This window comes from Musa acuminata, chromosome BXJ2-7 (genome assembly GCF_036884655.1).
Source record: "Musa acuminata AAA Group cultivar baxijiao chromosome BXJ2-7, Cavendish_Baxijiao_AAA, whole genome shotgun sequence".
NCBI lineage: Eukaryota > Viridiplantae > Streptophyta > Magnoliopsida > Zingiberales > Musaceae > Musa > Musa acuminata.
In genome coordinates, this window is record NC_088344.1 from 14,677,543 (window position 1) to 14,696,177 (window position 18,635).

The window sequence follows — 18,635 nt, forward strand, 5'->3', positions numbered from 1 at the left end:
AGGACACTTATGACTAGTAAGCGTAGCACTGGAGGCATCATAGCGGGAGGGAACGGACGTTGACATAGAACGACAATGGAAAAAGATAGTCACCGTTCACCGAGAAGGAAAGCTTTGATCTTATTAATATTGCTGAAAGTGGCAGATCATCGTCTCCCGAGCGATTCTACCGTAACAAGGAGGGTGATGCAACACCTTTACCTTCCTGAAGTCGGTCACCACGAACTACACCTCTCCATTGAATGGACGAGCGATCAGGAAGAGGGGAACGAGCGTATCGCTGAAGTCATCGAGGAGGTTACCAGCATATCCGCCCGTGGAGAACATGATGGCCGGAGCATCGTGGTTAATGGTGCATGGAGGGGCCTCACTGCCTATTTTGACTGCGAGTTCTCTGACACCTTTCAAGCAAGCCTCATTCCCCCTTGCGAGGATAAGGATGAATCTGCCGCAGTTCTTTCAGCTCTGTTTTCCATGCTCCCACGAATGTGATAGATGAGGAGTTCACACGTATAGCTAAGTTCCACTTGACAGATTTCTCATTGAATGACAGTAGAGTTGGTGAAGGTTTTTGGAGACCACACTACTAGTATTGGGCCTGGCAATGATCTGATCTGGAGATTGTTTTGGAGAGAGAACTACAATAGTGCTGAAGTGCTGGAGAGAGCTGCAGCACTGTTGGCAGTGCTTGAGAGAGCTGCAGCACTGTTGGCAATACTGAAGAGAGCTATTGTAGTGCTGAAGTGCGGGAGAGAGCTGCAACACTGTTGGCAGTGCTGAAGAGAGCTGTAGCAGTGCGATGCTGTTTGCAGTGGTGGAGAGAGCTGCATCACTATTGGCAGTGCAAAGGATAGCTGCGGCAGCGCGACGCTATTTGCAGTTCAGTAGAGAATCTGTTTGCAATGATCTGTAGCAGTTCTCTACGCTGAGAAAGACTATCAGCGAACCAGAGGTTACAATCACTTGGCGAGGATCGTCTCTTGGAGAGTAGTAGTGTGATAGTGATTGACAATAGCAAGTAAAAGAAAAGAGAGGGGTCTACGACCAATGGATCATAGTCGTCGGAAGAGAGGGTGTAGATCTACTAGAGAGGGACTTTTCACTAATGAAGAAGAGGGGCAGTCGCTTGTGCGGATCAAACAATGACGAGAAGAAGATAGCATCATCCACGACACTCACACTTGGACTCTCGACAGGGAGTGCAATGCTAGCCATTGGAGCAACAGAGGAGGCTGGTTAGAAGCCTTTGGAGCTCCGACCGGAGTGGTGGTGTCGTCGCTCGAGGACTTTACAAGTGTCGTGGGAGCAATGGCAGATTGTGTCCATGGGGAGCGTTGACAGCAAAAAATGCAGCTTCTCGTCGATGAAGAGATAAGTATTGCTCTTAAGGCAATGGATCTTATATCATGATAGAATGATAGAATAAGATGTAATTATAAAGCATACTTGAATTAGTTGAGTGTAATGACTATATATATATATATATATATATATATATATATATATATATATATTAGAAAAGAGGATTTTTCTCAATTGATCAGTAAGAATTCGTCGTGCAGTAAAAAAAATATTATATGCTATCACCATCACCTAGTACTGCTTAATACTTATAAAATTGATGCATCTTGACGAGTGATCCTTCTTCCTATTTGCTTCTTTTACCGAGCATGATAATTCTTTCTTTAAGTAGATTTCATTCTTAGTGACCAAGGAGAAGGACCAGAGGGCTACCAACAGTCACTCACGGTCGATGATGTTAGGAGAAAGTTTCACGTTTACTTTTTTACAAGCATTAAAAAAGAATATATTAATCATTAAAATATCCCATATATATATATATATATATATATATATATATATATAGAGGAATAAATACCTTTAAAAGCAAAATCTTACCTATCTAATAGATACCGAGCCGTCCCATGATGACCACATAACATAGTTATGATAATAGTTTTCAGGTATTGAATATTTACAGCGTCTAACTTGGGTTACTCCAACGCAGAGTCATGAGCAACGCATTACGTCAACTTCGACATGTGTATTATAAGAAGCTTTACATAGTTTATTATTCCAATCGACCTGCTGTAACGTCCAAATCACCCAGCTTGCGAAGGTCCGTGCCCGTTGCCCGGTCTCGATCACGGTTGCCGTGTGAGGCCATAAAGAAACCCCCGACTGTGGTGCAAATGGTCAGATTTTGACGGTGGTGATGCGTGTACTGTGTTCTCCCAAGTCCACGAACTCTTATATGGCTGTGTCTCAACCGCAGGGAGGTCGGGAGAACGCATCATTTTGGTGAGAGATGGCCGACGTCATTATCAGCTAATTGAATCAAAGTCTCACTGATTAGTGCCGAGTATTGTACTACCTACCGCTGTTGTGCCAGCTGTTGCTTGATGTATGAGTGGAGAGAGAGAGGGGTTTTCGGCTCGGCCTTCGTAGCTGGCTACAAATTAGCATTTGCGTTTGACAGGGAAAAGAAATTATGTTCTTATGTGATTACCAAATTAGCTCTCAAGTTAATCGAATACTTTCAGAAGAAAAAAAATATTATTAATTAGTATCTACTAACATGATTAGTACACCGTTAAGCAATTGCCATGTAGTCCGCCCTAATCAATCAATCATATGTCATTTTACTTTCAGTTTTTTTTCCTATAAGAAGCTACTACTGAGGAATACTAAATCGATCAATATTTAGTCTTACGTTGAGAGAAGCAGGAGAATCGATAACTCATAAATTCATCGGATTATTCTAAAAAACGTAAATACCTACCGTCTTAGATGAATAATTCCTTATAAATCCATCCGATCAATGATGATAAAATATAATTCATCATCTTTCCATAGCACTTGGATCAAAGAATCCAATTTCATATTAAGCTTTTAATGTTTTATCTTGTGATTTGAAAGCTATTTCATCATGCTATTAATTTACACTTAGAAGATAGAGTAAAGATATTATTTTGAAGATAGTCTATTTTTTTCTTTTTCCACGTCAATGTAAGTGGAAAATGAAATAAAATGGGCACAATTTAGCAACTAAAGTTCCTTCGATAAAAGACAACGGTGTCGGCTGGCGCCGCTCCTCTACGAGCCGCCGCTCCATCCCCTCGCTGGTTTTAACTGTCGGCGGGCGCTGGAGAGAGAGAAAGCTCACTGTATAAATACATTCAAACTCGATTCAGAGCGAGCAAAACTAGAAGAAGAAGAAGAAGAAGATTAACAGTAGTCGTAACAATCCAGGGATCTTTTTCCTCTCCGCTCGATCGGAAGTGGAGGAGGAACAACAACGCTCCGATTCTGGAAATCAAGCCCTCTTTCTGCAGAATCCCTGTAAAGGTTTGTCTTGGCTTTTCTTTTCGCGGAATTTGTGACGTGTGTTTATCGTCAGCGAGTTTCAATTCTGGATCTTTAAAGAATTTGTGCCCAAGAGGCGACAATCTGGTCCCGTTTGAGGAATCGGACATGGATGTGATTATTTGCTGCCTCGATTTCATCGAAAATCGCAATCTTGGAGCCTTTGGTTCCGGAGATGGATTCATTTTTCCGTCGTTTCTTTGGGAGGTGGTAGGAATTAGCTGACGAGCTTGTGATTCGAATGCGCTCGATGGATTTGTAGATTTCTGGCATGGGTTGGTGTTCTTGTTCGAGACCATTTTGGGAGCAGCGAGAAATCCTCAGATCTGAAAAAGGCGAATGCAGATTTGGTTTAAATGAGGATCTTTGTCCCTCCCTATTACGCATTAAAGAATCATAATGTGTCTCTTTGTCGAGTCTTTATTGATTAGATTTACTACTGATTGCTATTCGTCAGCATAGAATTCGTCCTAATTTGGTCGCATAGCTAGTTACTGTACTTTTATGAATGTGGATCTTGATTATCTCTTTTTGGTTGTTCTGCTTCTCCTGAATAAATATTGGGATAGGTTGTTGCAAAGTGGACATCTAGATCTACTTAGCAAAGAGATCACTCAGTTGCAGTAAAGATGGCGACAACACTTGCTTGGAGGTACACAAGCAGCAATGGTAGCAGCTATGGAGCATCAGATCTGGTAGTTAGTCTTTTGACTGTTTCTTTCCCGTTTCTGTAAATAAAATTGATTGCCTTTTCTTGGTGCCATTTGTAGAAATCCTCCTCCTCTGTAATGTCATAGAGAAAAGCAGATGCTTGAAGCTACTATTCTTTTACAGCTGATCTTTGCTAGTCATTGTTTTCTTAACAGTCTTGTTGGGAATTATAATGCTTTGTTGATATGATTATGGCTCAATGCAAACTATTTTTTTTAATATGGTTCTAGGTTAATATTGGGCAAGTTATCTCATTATCCTCAAAACAGAAAAAGAAATATAAAACTGTAAGTAGAGGGCACGATGATAAAACCATGTCAACCCCTAATTGCAGTACCAAGTGAATGGGCTGCTTGCAGAAAAGAATTCCTAATTCTTATCAAGTATATACAAACGTGATGCTAACTTTTGTTTCTTAGTATTTTTTTTGTGATTGACGATAGATTGATCTGTATATACTTTCTAAATGTGGTTGGCATCAACTGAAAATAGGCTTCACAAGGTAATAATTTTCTTCTTCAAGGTTTTTTTTATTTTTATTTTTGAGAATGAGACTTGTTGGTAACTAGAGTGTCTTTTAACATTTTGATCCATGTTAGCTCCTCCTTTTATATTGATCCTCTTTATTTGCTTTGGACATTTTTTGGCAATTGAATGTTAAATTAGCATCTTTGCAGGTTAGAGGGATATTACATAGAAACAAGGATCGTAATTTCGTACTGTATCAGAGTTTCGAGCATAGCTCAGTACGGTACGGTACAAAGTACCGAGCGGTACACTAGGGTGTACCACTCGATATATATATATATATATATATATATATATATATATATATATATATATATAAGTTAAAAAAAAAGACGACTTCCCTCTTTTTTCTGCCCGCTATGCAAAAAAGGGCGACGAGGTGACGTCGCCGCCTTGTTTCTTCTGCTCGCATGGGGAGAAGAAATGTCACCGCGACAAAGCAACATTTCTTCTCCTCGTGATATCACCGAGGCTTCTTCTCCCCACATGGATGAGGAGAAGTCGCCGACAACGCCGAGGCCACATCACCTCAAATGATGAGGAGGCAACATCTCATCTGTGGCATCTGGCAAGGGAGGGCAGCAACGGATTGGGATCGTCGAGGGAGAGCAACGTCGGATCTCCAGGTTCTCCCTTCTCTTCTCCCTCTTCTTCTCCCTCTTCTTTCTTCTCCCTCGGCTCTCCCTTGGCTAGTATCACCCGATAGCGGGCAGCGACAGTTGAAATCGATTGTAACTGACCAATTTAGGGTAGTAACAGGGCGGAAGCAGTCCCAATCGATGGTACCACCCGGTAGCAGGCAGTCCGTATACCGGTCTACTAGCGGACCGGTATGTACCGCCCGATACGGGCGGTATTATTAGAAATTAAAATCCTTGCATAGAAATGCCACAATATTAGGCTTCAAACTTTTCCTTTATACGTGACATTAGATGCCACAAATTCTATGTAGTGTGAAGTTCTTAACGTGTTTGCTTGTTGTGTCCTCTTGATTTGTTAGAAATACAATAGACTATGTCTGAAAACTGATACCCCAAGAGGATTTGATCTTAAAAAGGAAGATTATGAGAGTGCTTATTGGAGATGCACTTCAATCTCAGTGTTGAGAAAAGGTAAATGTGAATACAATCACCAAATGCCTAGTTCCAAATAATGCAAGAACAATTGCCTTTCTAATCCGAAAACCTTAGATATACTATTCACTTTGTATATTTAACTGATATTCCAGTTTAATTTAATTTACATCCACTTGCAAGGATTTGAAAAATGATAATTCACTAAACCTTCTGTGAGAGTTCCAGTGAGGATGCAATTGTTGATGTGTAGTATCATAGTAAGAGCTTGTAACTGCCCTCAAATTGAAATTGTTTGTTGGCTGACCATCTTCTTGACCATCTTTTTATTACATCATATTTGATGAATATTGAAAATTTAAAAATAAAAAGACAGATCAATCATCAGAATTTCCTAATGCTACACTTGCTGAGTATGATTGATATACATCTCACATGGAATCACAGCACAAGCCGCAATATCCCACAATACTGTGCATGAAATACCATACTAAAATTCATTTGTTAGTTGCTGTTACAATACTTCAAAACTAAATCTGTGTCAATATTCTCTGAATTTGCCTCATTCAGCAAACCATGGATTCCATATTGTTTACATCCATTAAGCTTCTTCTTTATTGTGGCATGCAATGGCATGATTGGGCATCGTGAAGACTGCCAAAATCTCATTGGTTGATGATCAGATATTGTGAGGAACTGAGGAATGAGGAATAACTGATTTTACTGAACTTATGCCAGCAAAATTTAACTCTTTTTCCAACACATTTAAAATTATTATTATGGGGAGGACCAATTAGTGATTCATTCATAAAATAGATCATTTCTGTATCTAAATAATACATGAGCTATCTATCTCTTTATGAACTACCGATGTCCATGCAGACCTAAGAAGTTTGTTTAAATGGATGTTTTGTCTCATCTGATTCAGCATCTGATTTGCATTGTTTATATTGTCACAGGATAAAAAGTTGGATTCTAAGATTCAAGAATCGGAGCCACCAACTCCATATTCAGTCACAAAGATGGGCTTGAGGTGAGTGAAATATCTTGATTTTTTGCTTCTTAAACACTCATTGCCTAATGTCAGTAGTGGTACAAGGTGCATCAAATCCTTGCATGTGTAATGGCTCAGATCTGTAAACTAGTCATAATTTGATAAAAACATTAAACTTGCAATCTTTCTACCGAAAATTCATATGCAATGTATAAATGATAGAGACACTGTTTATCTTGGCAAAACTGTTGCCATATCTTGGAGCTAACATGTTTAATGGCTGTCAGCATTCATGGTACATATAAGGTAGAGAATCCGTATGCTTTTGTTGAATGGTCAACTAATTTAAAAGTTCTCCAAAAAACACAGTTCTTTTTTTTTTTTGAATTTTTGCATCTGAACTAACTGAAAATTCATTTGCATGTACATATTTTGAAAATATTAGCAATTTTAAATGGTTGAACAATGTGAAATCTTGTTTATTTCAAGCAAATAGGAAGAAGAGCTGACCTGTGTGACCATGACACATTTATGACATTTATTAACATTTTATTATGTAAAATATATAATTTTTTTGAGAATTGTTGTGTCATTTTCCTGAACTTTTGTTACTTGATCCACTTGATTATTCAAAAGAAGCTTGGGGGTGTTAATTCCTCCTTAATATCTTGAAAATTTTGGGAGTATCTGGGTACATTTCACCTTGGTCAAAAGGAGACATATCTTGGTTAGCTATAAGAAAATGTTCTTTTCTAATACCATGGATGTATAAACATTGCAACTACAAATTTCCAATATCTCCTTAATGATCCTGCATCTGTTGTACTTTAAAAAGAACATTTTTGTCTTTTACTGTGTACTTGTGAGTAAGATCACTGTTTACAATCTGCATAATGGGTTATGGCAGTATGATTGGTTAGCATATCTCAATACATCACATAGGACATATTAGCATGTACACCTTTCCTTCTTTACTTTGGAATATATGGAGCATAAAATGAAAAAGAAAAAAAAGTAGTTACTCAGCTAGTGACAAGTAAAAATTACATAGCATGGTAGACGATAAGTTCCATTATTCTAGAAGTCTGAAATATCCTTTTTCTCTTTGTTGACAACTTGAAACTGAAGTTGTTGCTTGCAACTGCTGCCCTGCCATCAGTGCCTTATTCATACTATGCTGCTAATATGGAAGCTTAAATTGGACAGATTTTACACTTTACAGTACATGTGAAAGTAAAACTTTGTAAGAAGTAAGAACAATACGATTATTAATAAAAACATGTACACACACACACACATATATATATAAATAAATAATAAGTTACTACAGTTAGTCCTTCTAGACATCTCTAGTGACATTAGCATGAACAAGTCCACCTTTTGGAGTGCTAATGCTTTTTGACATTGTGCGAGCCAAGGTGCTTGTGCTAGCCATGTTGGCAAGATAGATACATGATGCAAGTATAACAGATGGTAATGGCAGTATAAGAGAATAACAGATGACACGAATGGACCAAACCATGAACAGCTCTGCCATAACTATGTGCCAAAACTTGGGTCAGGCACAAAATTGGGACAGTTTATTATGTCCATTGAGCACTAAGTTCAGGTTGTCTAGAAATAAACTGTTAAGACAGAAAGAAATATAGTTAAACATCCAATTGCCCATGACTAAAATCAACATACAGTTGTCCTAGGTGTATATAATCTTTTACAATCTCATCTGCCATCTGCCTGGGTTTCAGAATGTTGATGTTGTTGGGCTTGTCATTTTGCAGCCCCTGACAGACTACCCCAGAGTTTGATTCTCTCTTAGTGAGCATTGAATTAGATGTATTAAAAAGCTTGATCTTACCATGTCTGACATAGCTCAGAATTGTCATCTTAATTTTGTAGTTGTATCAATTTTAACTTACTTTAAGCTCATTATCTGCTTCCAGAGATCGTGGCAATGTGGGAGATCCAGATGGAACAATTTCAAGTGTTGCCCAGTGCATTGAACATTTGCGTCAGGTTTCTTCAACAGATCAAGAAAAAGAGAACTCTTTGAAAGAGTTACTAGATCTTGTCGTAACTCGTGATAGTGCTTTTGGGGCTGTTGGCTCTCACACACAAGCAGTTCCAGTACTTGTTGCTCTTCTCAGATCAGGATCACTGGGAGTCAAAATGCTATCTGCCTCTGTATTAGGATCTCTTTGCAAGGAGGAAGAAGTAAGAGTAAAAGTACTACTTGGTGGATGCATTCCTCCTTTGCTTGCTCTCCTTAAGTCTAGCTCAGCCGAGGGCCAAACTGCAGCTGCCAAATCTATTTATGCTGTTTCACAAGGTGGGGCAAGGGACCATGTTGGATCAAAGATTTTCTCAACTGAAGGAGTTGTTCCTGCCTTATGGGACCAACTGAGGAACAGTGCTAGAAATGGAAGCATGGTTGATGGGTTGCTTATTTCTGCATTAAAAAACTTATCCAAGAATGCAGAGGGATTTTGGTCGGCAACTATAGAATATGGTGGGGTAGATATACTCATAAAGCTGATTGTTTCTGGGCAAATAAGTACCTTGGCAAATACTTGCTGTCTTCTTGGATGTGTAATGATGGAAGATGCATCAATTTGTTCTCGAGTCTTAGCTGCAGAAGCCACCAAACAACTCCTCAAATTGCTTGGGCCTGGAAATGAAGCCTCTGTCAGAGCTGAGGCTGCAGGCACACTTAAAGCTCTTTCTGCACAGTGTAAGGAAGCCAGACGTGAGATTGCTACTTTAGGTGGGATCCCTGCTTTAATCAATGCAACTATAGCTCCATCAAAAGAATTTATGCAAGGGGAATCTGCTCAAGCATTGCAGGAAAATGCAATGTGTGCATTGGCAAATATATCTGGTGGGTTGTCGTTTGTCATTTCCAGCCTTGGTGAGAGCCTTGAATCATGTTCTTCACCTTCACAGGTTGCTGACACATTGGGTGCTTTAGCTTCAGCCTTAATGATATATGATATAAATGCTGACTCTATCAGGCCATCAGATCCTTTGGTTATTGAGAAGATACTAGTAAAGCAATTCAAACCAAAGATGGCGTTTCTTGTGCAGGAGCGTACTATTGAAGCCTTAGCCAGCTTGTATGGGAACAACATACTCTCAAGGACGCTTGAAAATCCTGATGCAAAGCGCTTGCTTGTTTGTTTAATAACTATAACAATGAACGAGGCGCAAGAGGATCTTGTTAAATCTCTGGTTATACTGTGCAACAAAGAATGCAGCCTATGGCATGCATTGCGAGGTCGTGATGGTGTTCAGTTGTTGATATCTCTTCTTGGTCTCTCTTCAGAGCAACAGCAGGAATATGCAGTTGCTTTGCTTTGCCTTCTGTCCAATGAGAATGATGAAAGCAAATGGGCCATAACCGCTGCTGGAGGCATACCACCTCTTGTTCAAATCTTGGAAACAGGATCTTCCAAAGCAAAAGAAGATTCTGCAATGATCCTTGGCAACCTCTGTAACCACAGTGAAGATATAAGAGCATGTGTTGAAAGCGCTGATGCAGTACCTGCTTTACTGTGGCTGCTAAAGAATGGAAGTGATAATGGGAAGGAAATTGCATCAAGAACTATAAACTATTTAATCCAAAAGTCAGACACTGGAACTATCAGTCAGCTGTCAGCTCTGCTAACTAGCAGTGAGCCTGAGTCTAAAGTTCATATATTGGATGCACTAAGAAGTTTGCTCTCAGTGGCACCCCTGAATGACATCTTGCGTGAAGGAAGTGCTGCAAATGATGCCATTGAGACCATGATAAAAATCCTTAGCTCTGCAAGAGAAGAGACTCAAGCTAAATCAGCATCAGCTCTTGCAGCACTCTTTCACTGCCGCAAAGACTTAAGAGAAACTCATTTTGCTTTGAAGACTCTTGTGTCTATCATGAATCTACTTAATGTTGAGTCTGAAAAATTTCTGGCAGAGGCTTCGCGCTGCCTTGCTGCTATTTTTCTTTCCATTATGCAGAACAAGGAGGTTGCTGCAGTTGCTAGAGATGCTTTGGCTCCATTAGTTATTCTTGCCAGTTCCCCAATTCTTGAAGTGGCTGAGCAGGCAACGCATGCTTTAGCTAATCTTCTTCTGGATTATGAAATTTCCACACAAGCATCTCCTGAGGAGATTATTCTCCCTATTACACATGTTATGCAAGATGGCACTATGGAAGGGAAAACTCATGCTGCAGCAGCAATCTCTCATTTTCTTCAGTGTCACTTTGTTGATCAGACATTGGCTGATATTGTAAACCGTGCTGGGACAGTTCTCACACTCATTGACACTCTAGAATCTGCAAGTATTCAAGACGCAGCTACTTCAGAAGTTCTTGATGCACTTGTGATGTTATCGAGGTCCAAAAATTCAATAGACCTTGTAAATCCTCCATGGTCAATCCTTGCTGAAAATCCCCACAAGATAGCCCCTTTAGTTTCCTGTATAGCTGAAGGAACATCCTTGTTGCAAGATAAAGCTATAGAAGTACTGTCAAGACTCTGTTATGATCAACACTCTATACTCGGTGTTCTAGTATCTGGAGCCTCTGTGTGTATGCCATCCATTGCAAGACGAGTAGTTGAGTCCAACAGTTTCAAAATTAAAGTCGGAGGAAGTGCTCTCCTTATTTGTGCTGCAGAAGCCCAGAGCCAGAAGCTGGTAGATGCCTTGCATGAAACAAGCTTATGCATGCCACTTATTCATTCCCTTGTGAAGATGCTACACTCCACAAGTTCTTCATTTGACCACAGAAATGATGAATGGCCAACTGGTATTATAATCAACAGGCATCCCAAAAGGCATCCCATTACTGGTGAAGTGGAACTCAGCACAGCTTTGATCTCCGGTAACATGATTGTCCTATGGCTACTTTCTAAACTTGCTATTCATGATAATCATACCAAAGCAATTATAATGGAGGCTGGGGCAGTTGAGATCCTCGCTGACAAAATCTCTTGTCATGGACTCCTGTCTATACAGGTAAGTCAGCAACTTGTTCTGCTGTTGCATTCCATAGTAAAGCAACTTTAAATATTTTTCTATATCTGTTAGCTGAAAATTTTTATGCTTATGATGGCTTTCAAAATTCATTATGTTTGTCCATAAAATCTATAGCCCTAGTCACTTCATAGCTTATTTGCATTTTGGAACATGAAACTGGCAGGGCGATTCTAGAGAAGATAACGGTATGTGGGTTTCTGCTTTACTCGTAGCATTGCTATTTCAAGACAGGGATATTATACGTTCAAATGCAACAATGCGCTCTATTCCAGTGCTTGCAAGTTTGTTGAGATCAGAGCAGTCTGTGAACAGATACTTTGCCGCACAGGCTTTGGCAAGTCTAGTTTCTGGTGGTAGTAGAGGAACTTTGCTTTCTGTTGCTAATTCTGGGGCAGCTAGTGGGCTTATATCTTTGCTTGGTTGTGCTGACAATAATATAGCTGATCTTCTAGAATTGGCAGAGGAGTTCTCTTTGGTGCCAAATCCACAACAAGTTGCACTGGAGAGGTTGTTCAGAGTTGATGAAATTAGGATTGGCACAACTTCACGGAAAGCAATACCTGCACTTGTTGATCTACTCAAGCCAATTCCAGATCGACCAGGTGCACCTTTTCTTGCATTAGGCCTCTTAGCACAGCTAGCAGTAGATTGCCCATCAAACAAGCTGGTAATGGTTGATTCTGGGGCCCTGGAGGCACTTAATAAGTACCTGTCGCTTGGCCCACAAGATACAACAGAAGAAGCCGCAACAGATCTACTGGGCATTCTGTTCAGCACCGCTGAAGTAAGGCATCATGAATCAGCACATAGTTCTGTTAATCAACTTATTGCAGTCTTACGTTTGGGAGGAAGAAATTCCAGGTATAGTGCAGCTAAAGCACTTGAGAGTTTGTTTTCATCAGATCATATCAGGCATGGAGAGTCAGCTCGGCAAGCTATTCAACCTCTTGTAGAGATTTTGAGTACTGGCTCTGCAAGGGAGCAACATGCTGCTATCGCTGCACTTGTTAGGCTGCTTCATGATAACCCATCAAGAGCCTTTAACATTGTGGATGTAGAACTGAGCGCTGTGGATGTTCTCCTCCGGATTCTTTCTTCAAATAGTTCACTAGAACTGAAGGGAGATGCTGCTGAGTTATGTGCTGTTCTTTTTGGAAATACAAGAATCCGATCTACTACAGTTGCTGCACGTTGTGTGGATCCTATGGTGTCTCTACTAGTAGGTGAGTTTAGTTCTGCTCAACACTCAGCAGTTCGAGCATTGGATAAGCTTTTAGATGAAGATCAGTTGGCGGAAGTAATTGCTGCACATGGAGCTGTTGTCCCACTGGTTGATCTGCTATCTGGTAAAAATTATAGCCTTCATGAGGCAGTTGCTAGTGCATTCATAAAATTAGGCAAAAACAGGCCAGATTGTAAGTTGGAATTGGTAAAGTGCGGAGTAATCGAAAGAATACTTGATATTCTTCACAAAGCTCCAGATTTTCTTTGTGTTGCATTTGCAGAACTTCTTCGAATATTGACTAACAATGCTAGCATAGTTAAGGGTCCATCAGCAGCCAAAGTTGTGGATCCACTTTTTCTTTTACTTACAAGATCTGAATTTGGTGCTGATGGACAGCATAGTACATTAAAGGTTCTTGTTAATATTTTGGAGCAATCCCAGTGTCGAGCTAATTATAATCTGACACCTCAACAGGCTATTGAACCAGTCATTGCACTACTGGATTCACCCAGTCAAGTGGTAAAACAGTTAGCTGCAGAACTTCTATCAATTCTTCTTTTGGAGGAACACCTGCAGAAGGATCCAGTCACACAGCAAGCAATTATTCCTCTCATTGAACTTCTTGGATCAGGTATATGCATCTTACAGCAGAAAGCAATAAAAGCTCTTGTTAAAATTGTCATGATCTGGTCAAACACAATTGCAAAACAAGGTGGTGTCCATGAAATATCTAAGGTCATACTGCAATCTGACACTCCCTTGCCTCATGCTATATGGGAATCTGCTGCTTCGATTCTGTCCATTATCTTGCAGTATAGCTCTGAATATTTTCTGGAGGTGCCTGTGGCTGTTCTAGTGCAACTGCTTCACTCTGGAACAGAAACTACAGTTATTGGTGCACTGAATGCCCTCCTTGTCTTGGAAAGTGATGATTCAACTAGCGCAGAAGCAATGGCTGAAAGTGGCGCAGTGGAGGCTCTGCTAGAACTTGTCAGGAGTCATCAGTGTGAGGAATCTGCAGCCAGATTATTGGAATCATTATTGAACAATGTGAAGATTAGAGACTCAAAAGCTGCTAAATCTGCCATATTACCATTATCAATGTACCTTCTAGATCCTCAAACACAGTCTCAGCAGGGGAAGTTGCTTGCAGCTCTTGCATTAGGTGATCTATTCCAGAATGAAGGTCTTGCTCGAACTACAGATGCTGTTTCAGCATGCCGGGCTCTGATAAATCTCCTTGAAGATCAACCAACTGAAGAAATGAAAGTTGTAGCCTTATGTGCCCTGCAAAACCTAGTAACTTACAGCCGGTCTAATAAGAGAGCTGTTGCAGAAGCTGGTGGTGTCCAAGTTGTGCTTGAGCTGATCAATTCCAGCAATCCAGATACTTCAGCCCAGGCAGCGATGTTTGTTAAACTTCTGTTTTCTACTCAAACTATCCAAGAATATGCTTCCAGTGAGACTGTAACAACAATTACTGGTATTGTCTTAAACCCCTTATCATTTTTTGGAAGCTTAAATCTCATGAAAAAATGGGAAGGTTCAGTAATGTCTAACTTAGCTGTTTAGTTTATTTTCATGAAGCATATAGCTGCCAAATTGTGCCCTGGTAGATCTGTGATTTTACTCAGCATGGTACATAGTTCATTCAGTATCTTGTTCTACTATCATTTTCTACTAAATCCTCGAGTTATTCTCATGGAATTTGCTGCTATATTAAGTTTGCATCTATACTCAACTAATTTTAAGAATATTCTAGATCTTGCTTGTTCATTGGTATTCGCCAGATATAAAATATTTGATTCAATAATTTTCCGAATATTCTGTTATAAAATAATCTAAGAGGTACAACTAGTTGTCGGCACCTTCTGTTGTCAGCTTTACACCTATCTGAATAACCACTAAACAGGAACTTCAATTGTACACTTATCTATCAGTTTTTCATATACATGGGCATCTTATAGTGCCTGATTCAGCAAGGAGACCAGGATGAGATGTGAGGATACATAGGAGACAAACTTATACTATGTTGTAAATGACACCTTTGCAATGATACAAAATATTGTAAGATGACTCTGCTACAATCCTAAAAAATCTAAACAATTGTTTCTCATTTTGTTGTAGTAGATTTTACTGGTTAAATATCTACAATAACATACAGATCCATACCCAAAACTCATCTCGCTCTTCAACACAACTCATGAGGGTGGACACAAGAGTCCAAGTAAACCTGGCTTATATTTGATAGCTTTCATTTGTCTTTCTGAGATGAAATTTGGGAGATCTCTGTCCATCATATATTAAGAAGCGCCATCTGTAATCGATAATCATGGCTAATATCATTCGTATATATCTATTCAAGTAGTTATTACCTGTGCTAATTCTATTCTGTTTTTCTTCTCACATATTTGAGCTCTTAAAACATTGTATTTCTTTTTTCGAATCTCTTAGACTGTTTGGTAAATGTGCAGCTGCAATCGAAAAGGATTTATTGGCCTCTGGAAGTGTGAATGAGGAGTATTTAAAAGCACTAAATGCACTACTAAGTAACTTTCCTCGCTTGAGAGCCACTGAACCTGTTACACTGAGTATTCCCCTTCTGGTAAAGTGCCTCAAAACCGGATCAGAGGTGTCTCAGGAAGCAGCATTAGATTCACTGTTCCTTCTCAGGCAGGCATGGTCTGTGTGCCCGGCTGAAGTTTTCAAAGCTCAGACTGTTGCTGCTTCGGAGGCTATTCCTTTACTGCAATACTTGATCCAATGTGGCCCACCCCGATTTCAGGAGAAAGCTGAACTTCTGCTGCAGAGTTTACCAGGGACACTAACTGTTATAATAAAACGTGGAAACAATTTGAGACAATCAGTGGGAAACCCAAGTGTCTACTGCAAACTTAGGCTTGGCAGCAACCCACCTATACACACCAAGGTAAAACAGTGATCTTCACTTACATTTGTGCATTAATCCTTGAAGAAATAATTATTTAAGTAGTTTAAGCTTTTGGTAAGGAAAGAGAGTCACAGTATATGATTTAGATGGATATCTCTAATTGCCTGAAGATAATTTTCAGGAATACTCGTTATTTTTCAATATTAAGAAGCTGAACTTGTCATCCGAGGAAGCAATAAAAATCCATTGTCTGTTTGTGGTTGCCTTGGCATATTTGTGAACCAGAACATCTTAGTTTTATAACTTTGCTACTCTTTTCTCCTAATAGTACTTGTGGTTCCCCAGATTGTGTCAACTGGTCCTACACCTGAATGGGATGAAAGTTTCACGTGGGCATTTGATAGTCCTCCTAAAGGCCAAAAGCTCCACATATCTTGCAAGAACAAGAGTAAATTCGGAAAGGTACTTCTCCAACAAACGCAAGATAGAAACACTGCAGCTTGTGGTTTCTAACAAGCTGTCGATAACGATTTAGAATACTGGACTTTTCGGTCCTTTCAAACTTGACCCGATTATTTGATTTGACTGCAGAAATCGTTTGGAAAGGTGACGATCCAAGTTGATCAGGTGGTTGTGCTAGGATCGGCTGCCGGAGAGTATATTCTACTTCCCGAAAGCAAAAGCGGCCCTCCTCGGCACTTGGAAATAGAATTCCAGTGGTCAAACAAATAACATCCTCATTCGAGGTATGTCGTCCTTGTAAATCGATGTCAAAGAATTAAAACTGCTCCTCTTTCTGCACTTGATCATGCTTTATTGTGGTATTGTATCCATCAGATAGGGTCTGCATAGGAATTATTCTTATTGAGTTTGCTTCACTAGAAAAAGGTTATCTTGTGTGCAGTATATTGCTCTTTGTTTTGTGTTCCGACACATTTCAATGACAAAAGATGGAGAAAAATGTATCTCTAATCTTTGAGTTTTTTCCCACTTTCTTTGTAAGAGATGTGCTCAAATATTACAAGCGAGTACTGACTAGCCCCAATAATAATGTCTGTCAATTCAAGCTGCTAGATTATAGTCAGCTTATTGTTATCATGCGGGATTTTCCTCGTGTTTTAATCATTCATAATCTTGCATATAGCATTCCCATTTGCTTGATTGTTTGCAGCTGTAGATGAACTAAAACAAGCTCTGTTGACTCCAAGCAAGTCATAACCTGCTCTGCTACCATGATAAAAAAAATTTTGAATTAGATGACTATTAACTCCAAAAGCTTAATCTAATCTAACATGGGAGAAGAGTGTTGTTGGGTGGATGAGGTGAGGGTGGAGAGCAGAGCATCAACTCCAGGACTGGGTCGGGAGGCGGGAAATGGCTCTCATCCCATACCACGAGACAAGCAAATGGACTCTACTGGTATGACACATCGTCATTAATAAGTACTCCAAATATTAATCCATGTAACATCAATTTACTACCATGAAAGCGAGACTCTTGTGGGTCCCATCTTGTTTCGTGGGTCCCGCAGCCTGGTTGCGTCCGCCCACGTCGCTGCTACCGTCGGTTGACGACTGGAGTGCGAACTTTGACGCGCCCGCGTGGTGTCATCATAACGCAGGACCACCTGCCGTATATAACGACAAGAGTTCTCCGAGGAGATGCACATCATCGTGGAAGTGGCGTCAATTCCTGTCCCAATCTGCGTCTCTGTAACGAAGCTCATCTGAGTTCAAATATTATAAGGCTTTTACATTATAAACATTAACATCCTCAGCAATTTATATTCATAAAAAGAATTAAAATACTTACGACTAACATTACTTAGTTTGAGTCAGAAAATAGTGATATGCTTAAAATATTCCTAATATTTTTAAGATCATAATCACTTTGAAAAATATGTTAGTGTCTGTTTACTTAGTCCAATCCTCTAATTTAATCCATCAATAATTATTTTTTATATGAATTTTGATAATAATACATTCATCAAATCCTTATAAATCAATCTCAGTATCACTAATTTTTTTATATAAAATTAATCGAGATGTTATAATTTATATACACGATTAACTATAGAAGGTTAGTCGAAAAACTAACTTGAATTTAGAGGATACATAAGAAAAAATAATTTGTTTTACAGGCATAATAATATGCAGTTATAATAAATATTTTGATAATCATATAATTTCATAATGGTAAAGCCAATAGTTGCCTCCTAATCGCTAGATGAACTCCAACAGCTACTCTCTCTCTCTCTCTCCTTTGTTTGTTAGTAGATTGTCCATATTCAGATGAGGGGGACAACCAAATTGCACCACTCTCCTGATAAACGAGGGAACAAGAAAGCAGATTCGCAAACCTTATCATGTTGGAGGAGATTACTATGACGACAATATCCTTAAAACTAGCTTCCTATGCAAGTAATAGACTAACGAAGATTTCTCGTATTGGTTCTTGCAAATGATATTGCAATCAGTCGATCCTTGTTTGGTTGTATTCTGCCTTTTAAATACATATCAAGAAAAACTAGCAAAGTCTTCTAAAACACCATTGTTATGCTCATGCATGCCGTGCAAAACGACCATCAGAAACATGAATGGAAAATGTTACAAGTGCAGCTAGAAACACTCTTACTTGTGAATGAGAACATGGTGATAGTCTTTGAGAGTGCGTAAATGGAGAGACGTGATTATTCTTTTTATATGCAAATAATGATCATTGGTCACTTACTTGCGATCTATATACTTAAAGAGCGTGCAGTGGAAGGGATAAAGAAAGAAACATGGTACAGTAGTAATGTGTCAGAAGACTCAAAACTGTGCAGTCTTCAGT

The 18,635-nt window shown here is 39.4% G+C and overlaps 1 protein-coding gene across 1 annotated transcript; it reads left to right on the plus strand.

The window, feature by feature from the left end:
* Nucleotides 1–3,147: 3,147 nt before the first annotated feature.
* Nucleotides 3,148–16,901, plus strand: LOC103992099 (protein CELLULOSE SYNTHASE INTERACTIVE 1). Its single transcript, XM_009411690.3, has 8 exons — nt 3,148–3,348; nt 3,936–4,061; nt 6,638–6,711; nt 8,613–11,667; nt 11,852–14,396; nt 15,388–15,842; nt 16,149–16,265; nt 16,395–16,901. The coding sequence occupies exons 2-8, from the start codon at nt 3,996–3,998 to the stop codon at nt 16,533–16,535; spliced, it is 6,453 nt and encodes a 2,150-aa protein (XP_009409965.2). The 5' UTR covers nt 3,148–3,348; nt 3,936–3,995; the 3' UTR covers nt 16,536–16,901.
* The last annotated feature ends 1,734 nt before the right edge of the window (nt 16,902–18,635 follow it).

Excerpts from the sequence above, each read along its gene's own strand:
- LOC103992099 (XM_009411690.3), top strand. The coding sequence starts at position 3,996 with ATGGCGACAACACTTGCTTGGAGGTACACAAGCAGCAATGGTAGCAGC. Across the intron at positions 15,843-16,148 it reads ACCCACCTATACACACCAAG|ATTGTGTCAACTGGTCCTAC; the intron begins GTAAAACAGTGA and ends GTGGTTCCCCAG. Across the intron at positions 16,266-16,394 it reads ACAAGAGTAAATTCGGAAAG|AAATCGTTTGGAAAGGTGAC; the intron begins GTACTTCTCCAA and ends ATTTGACTGCAG.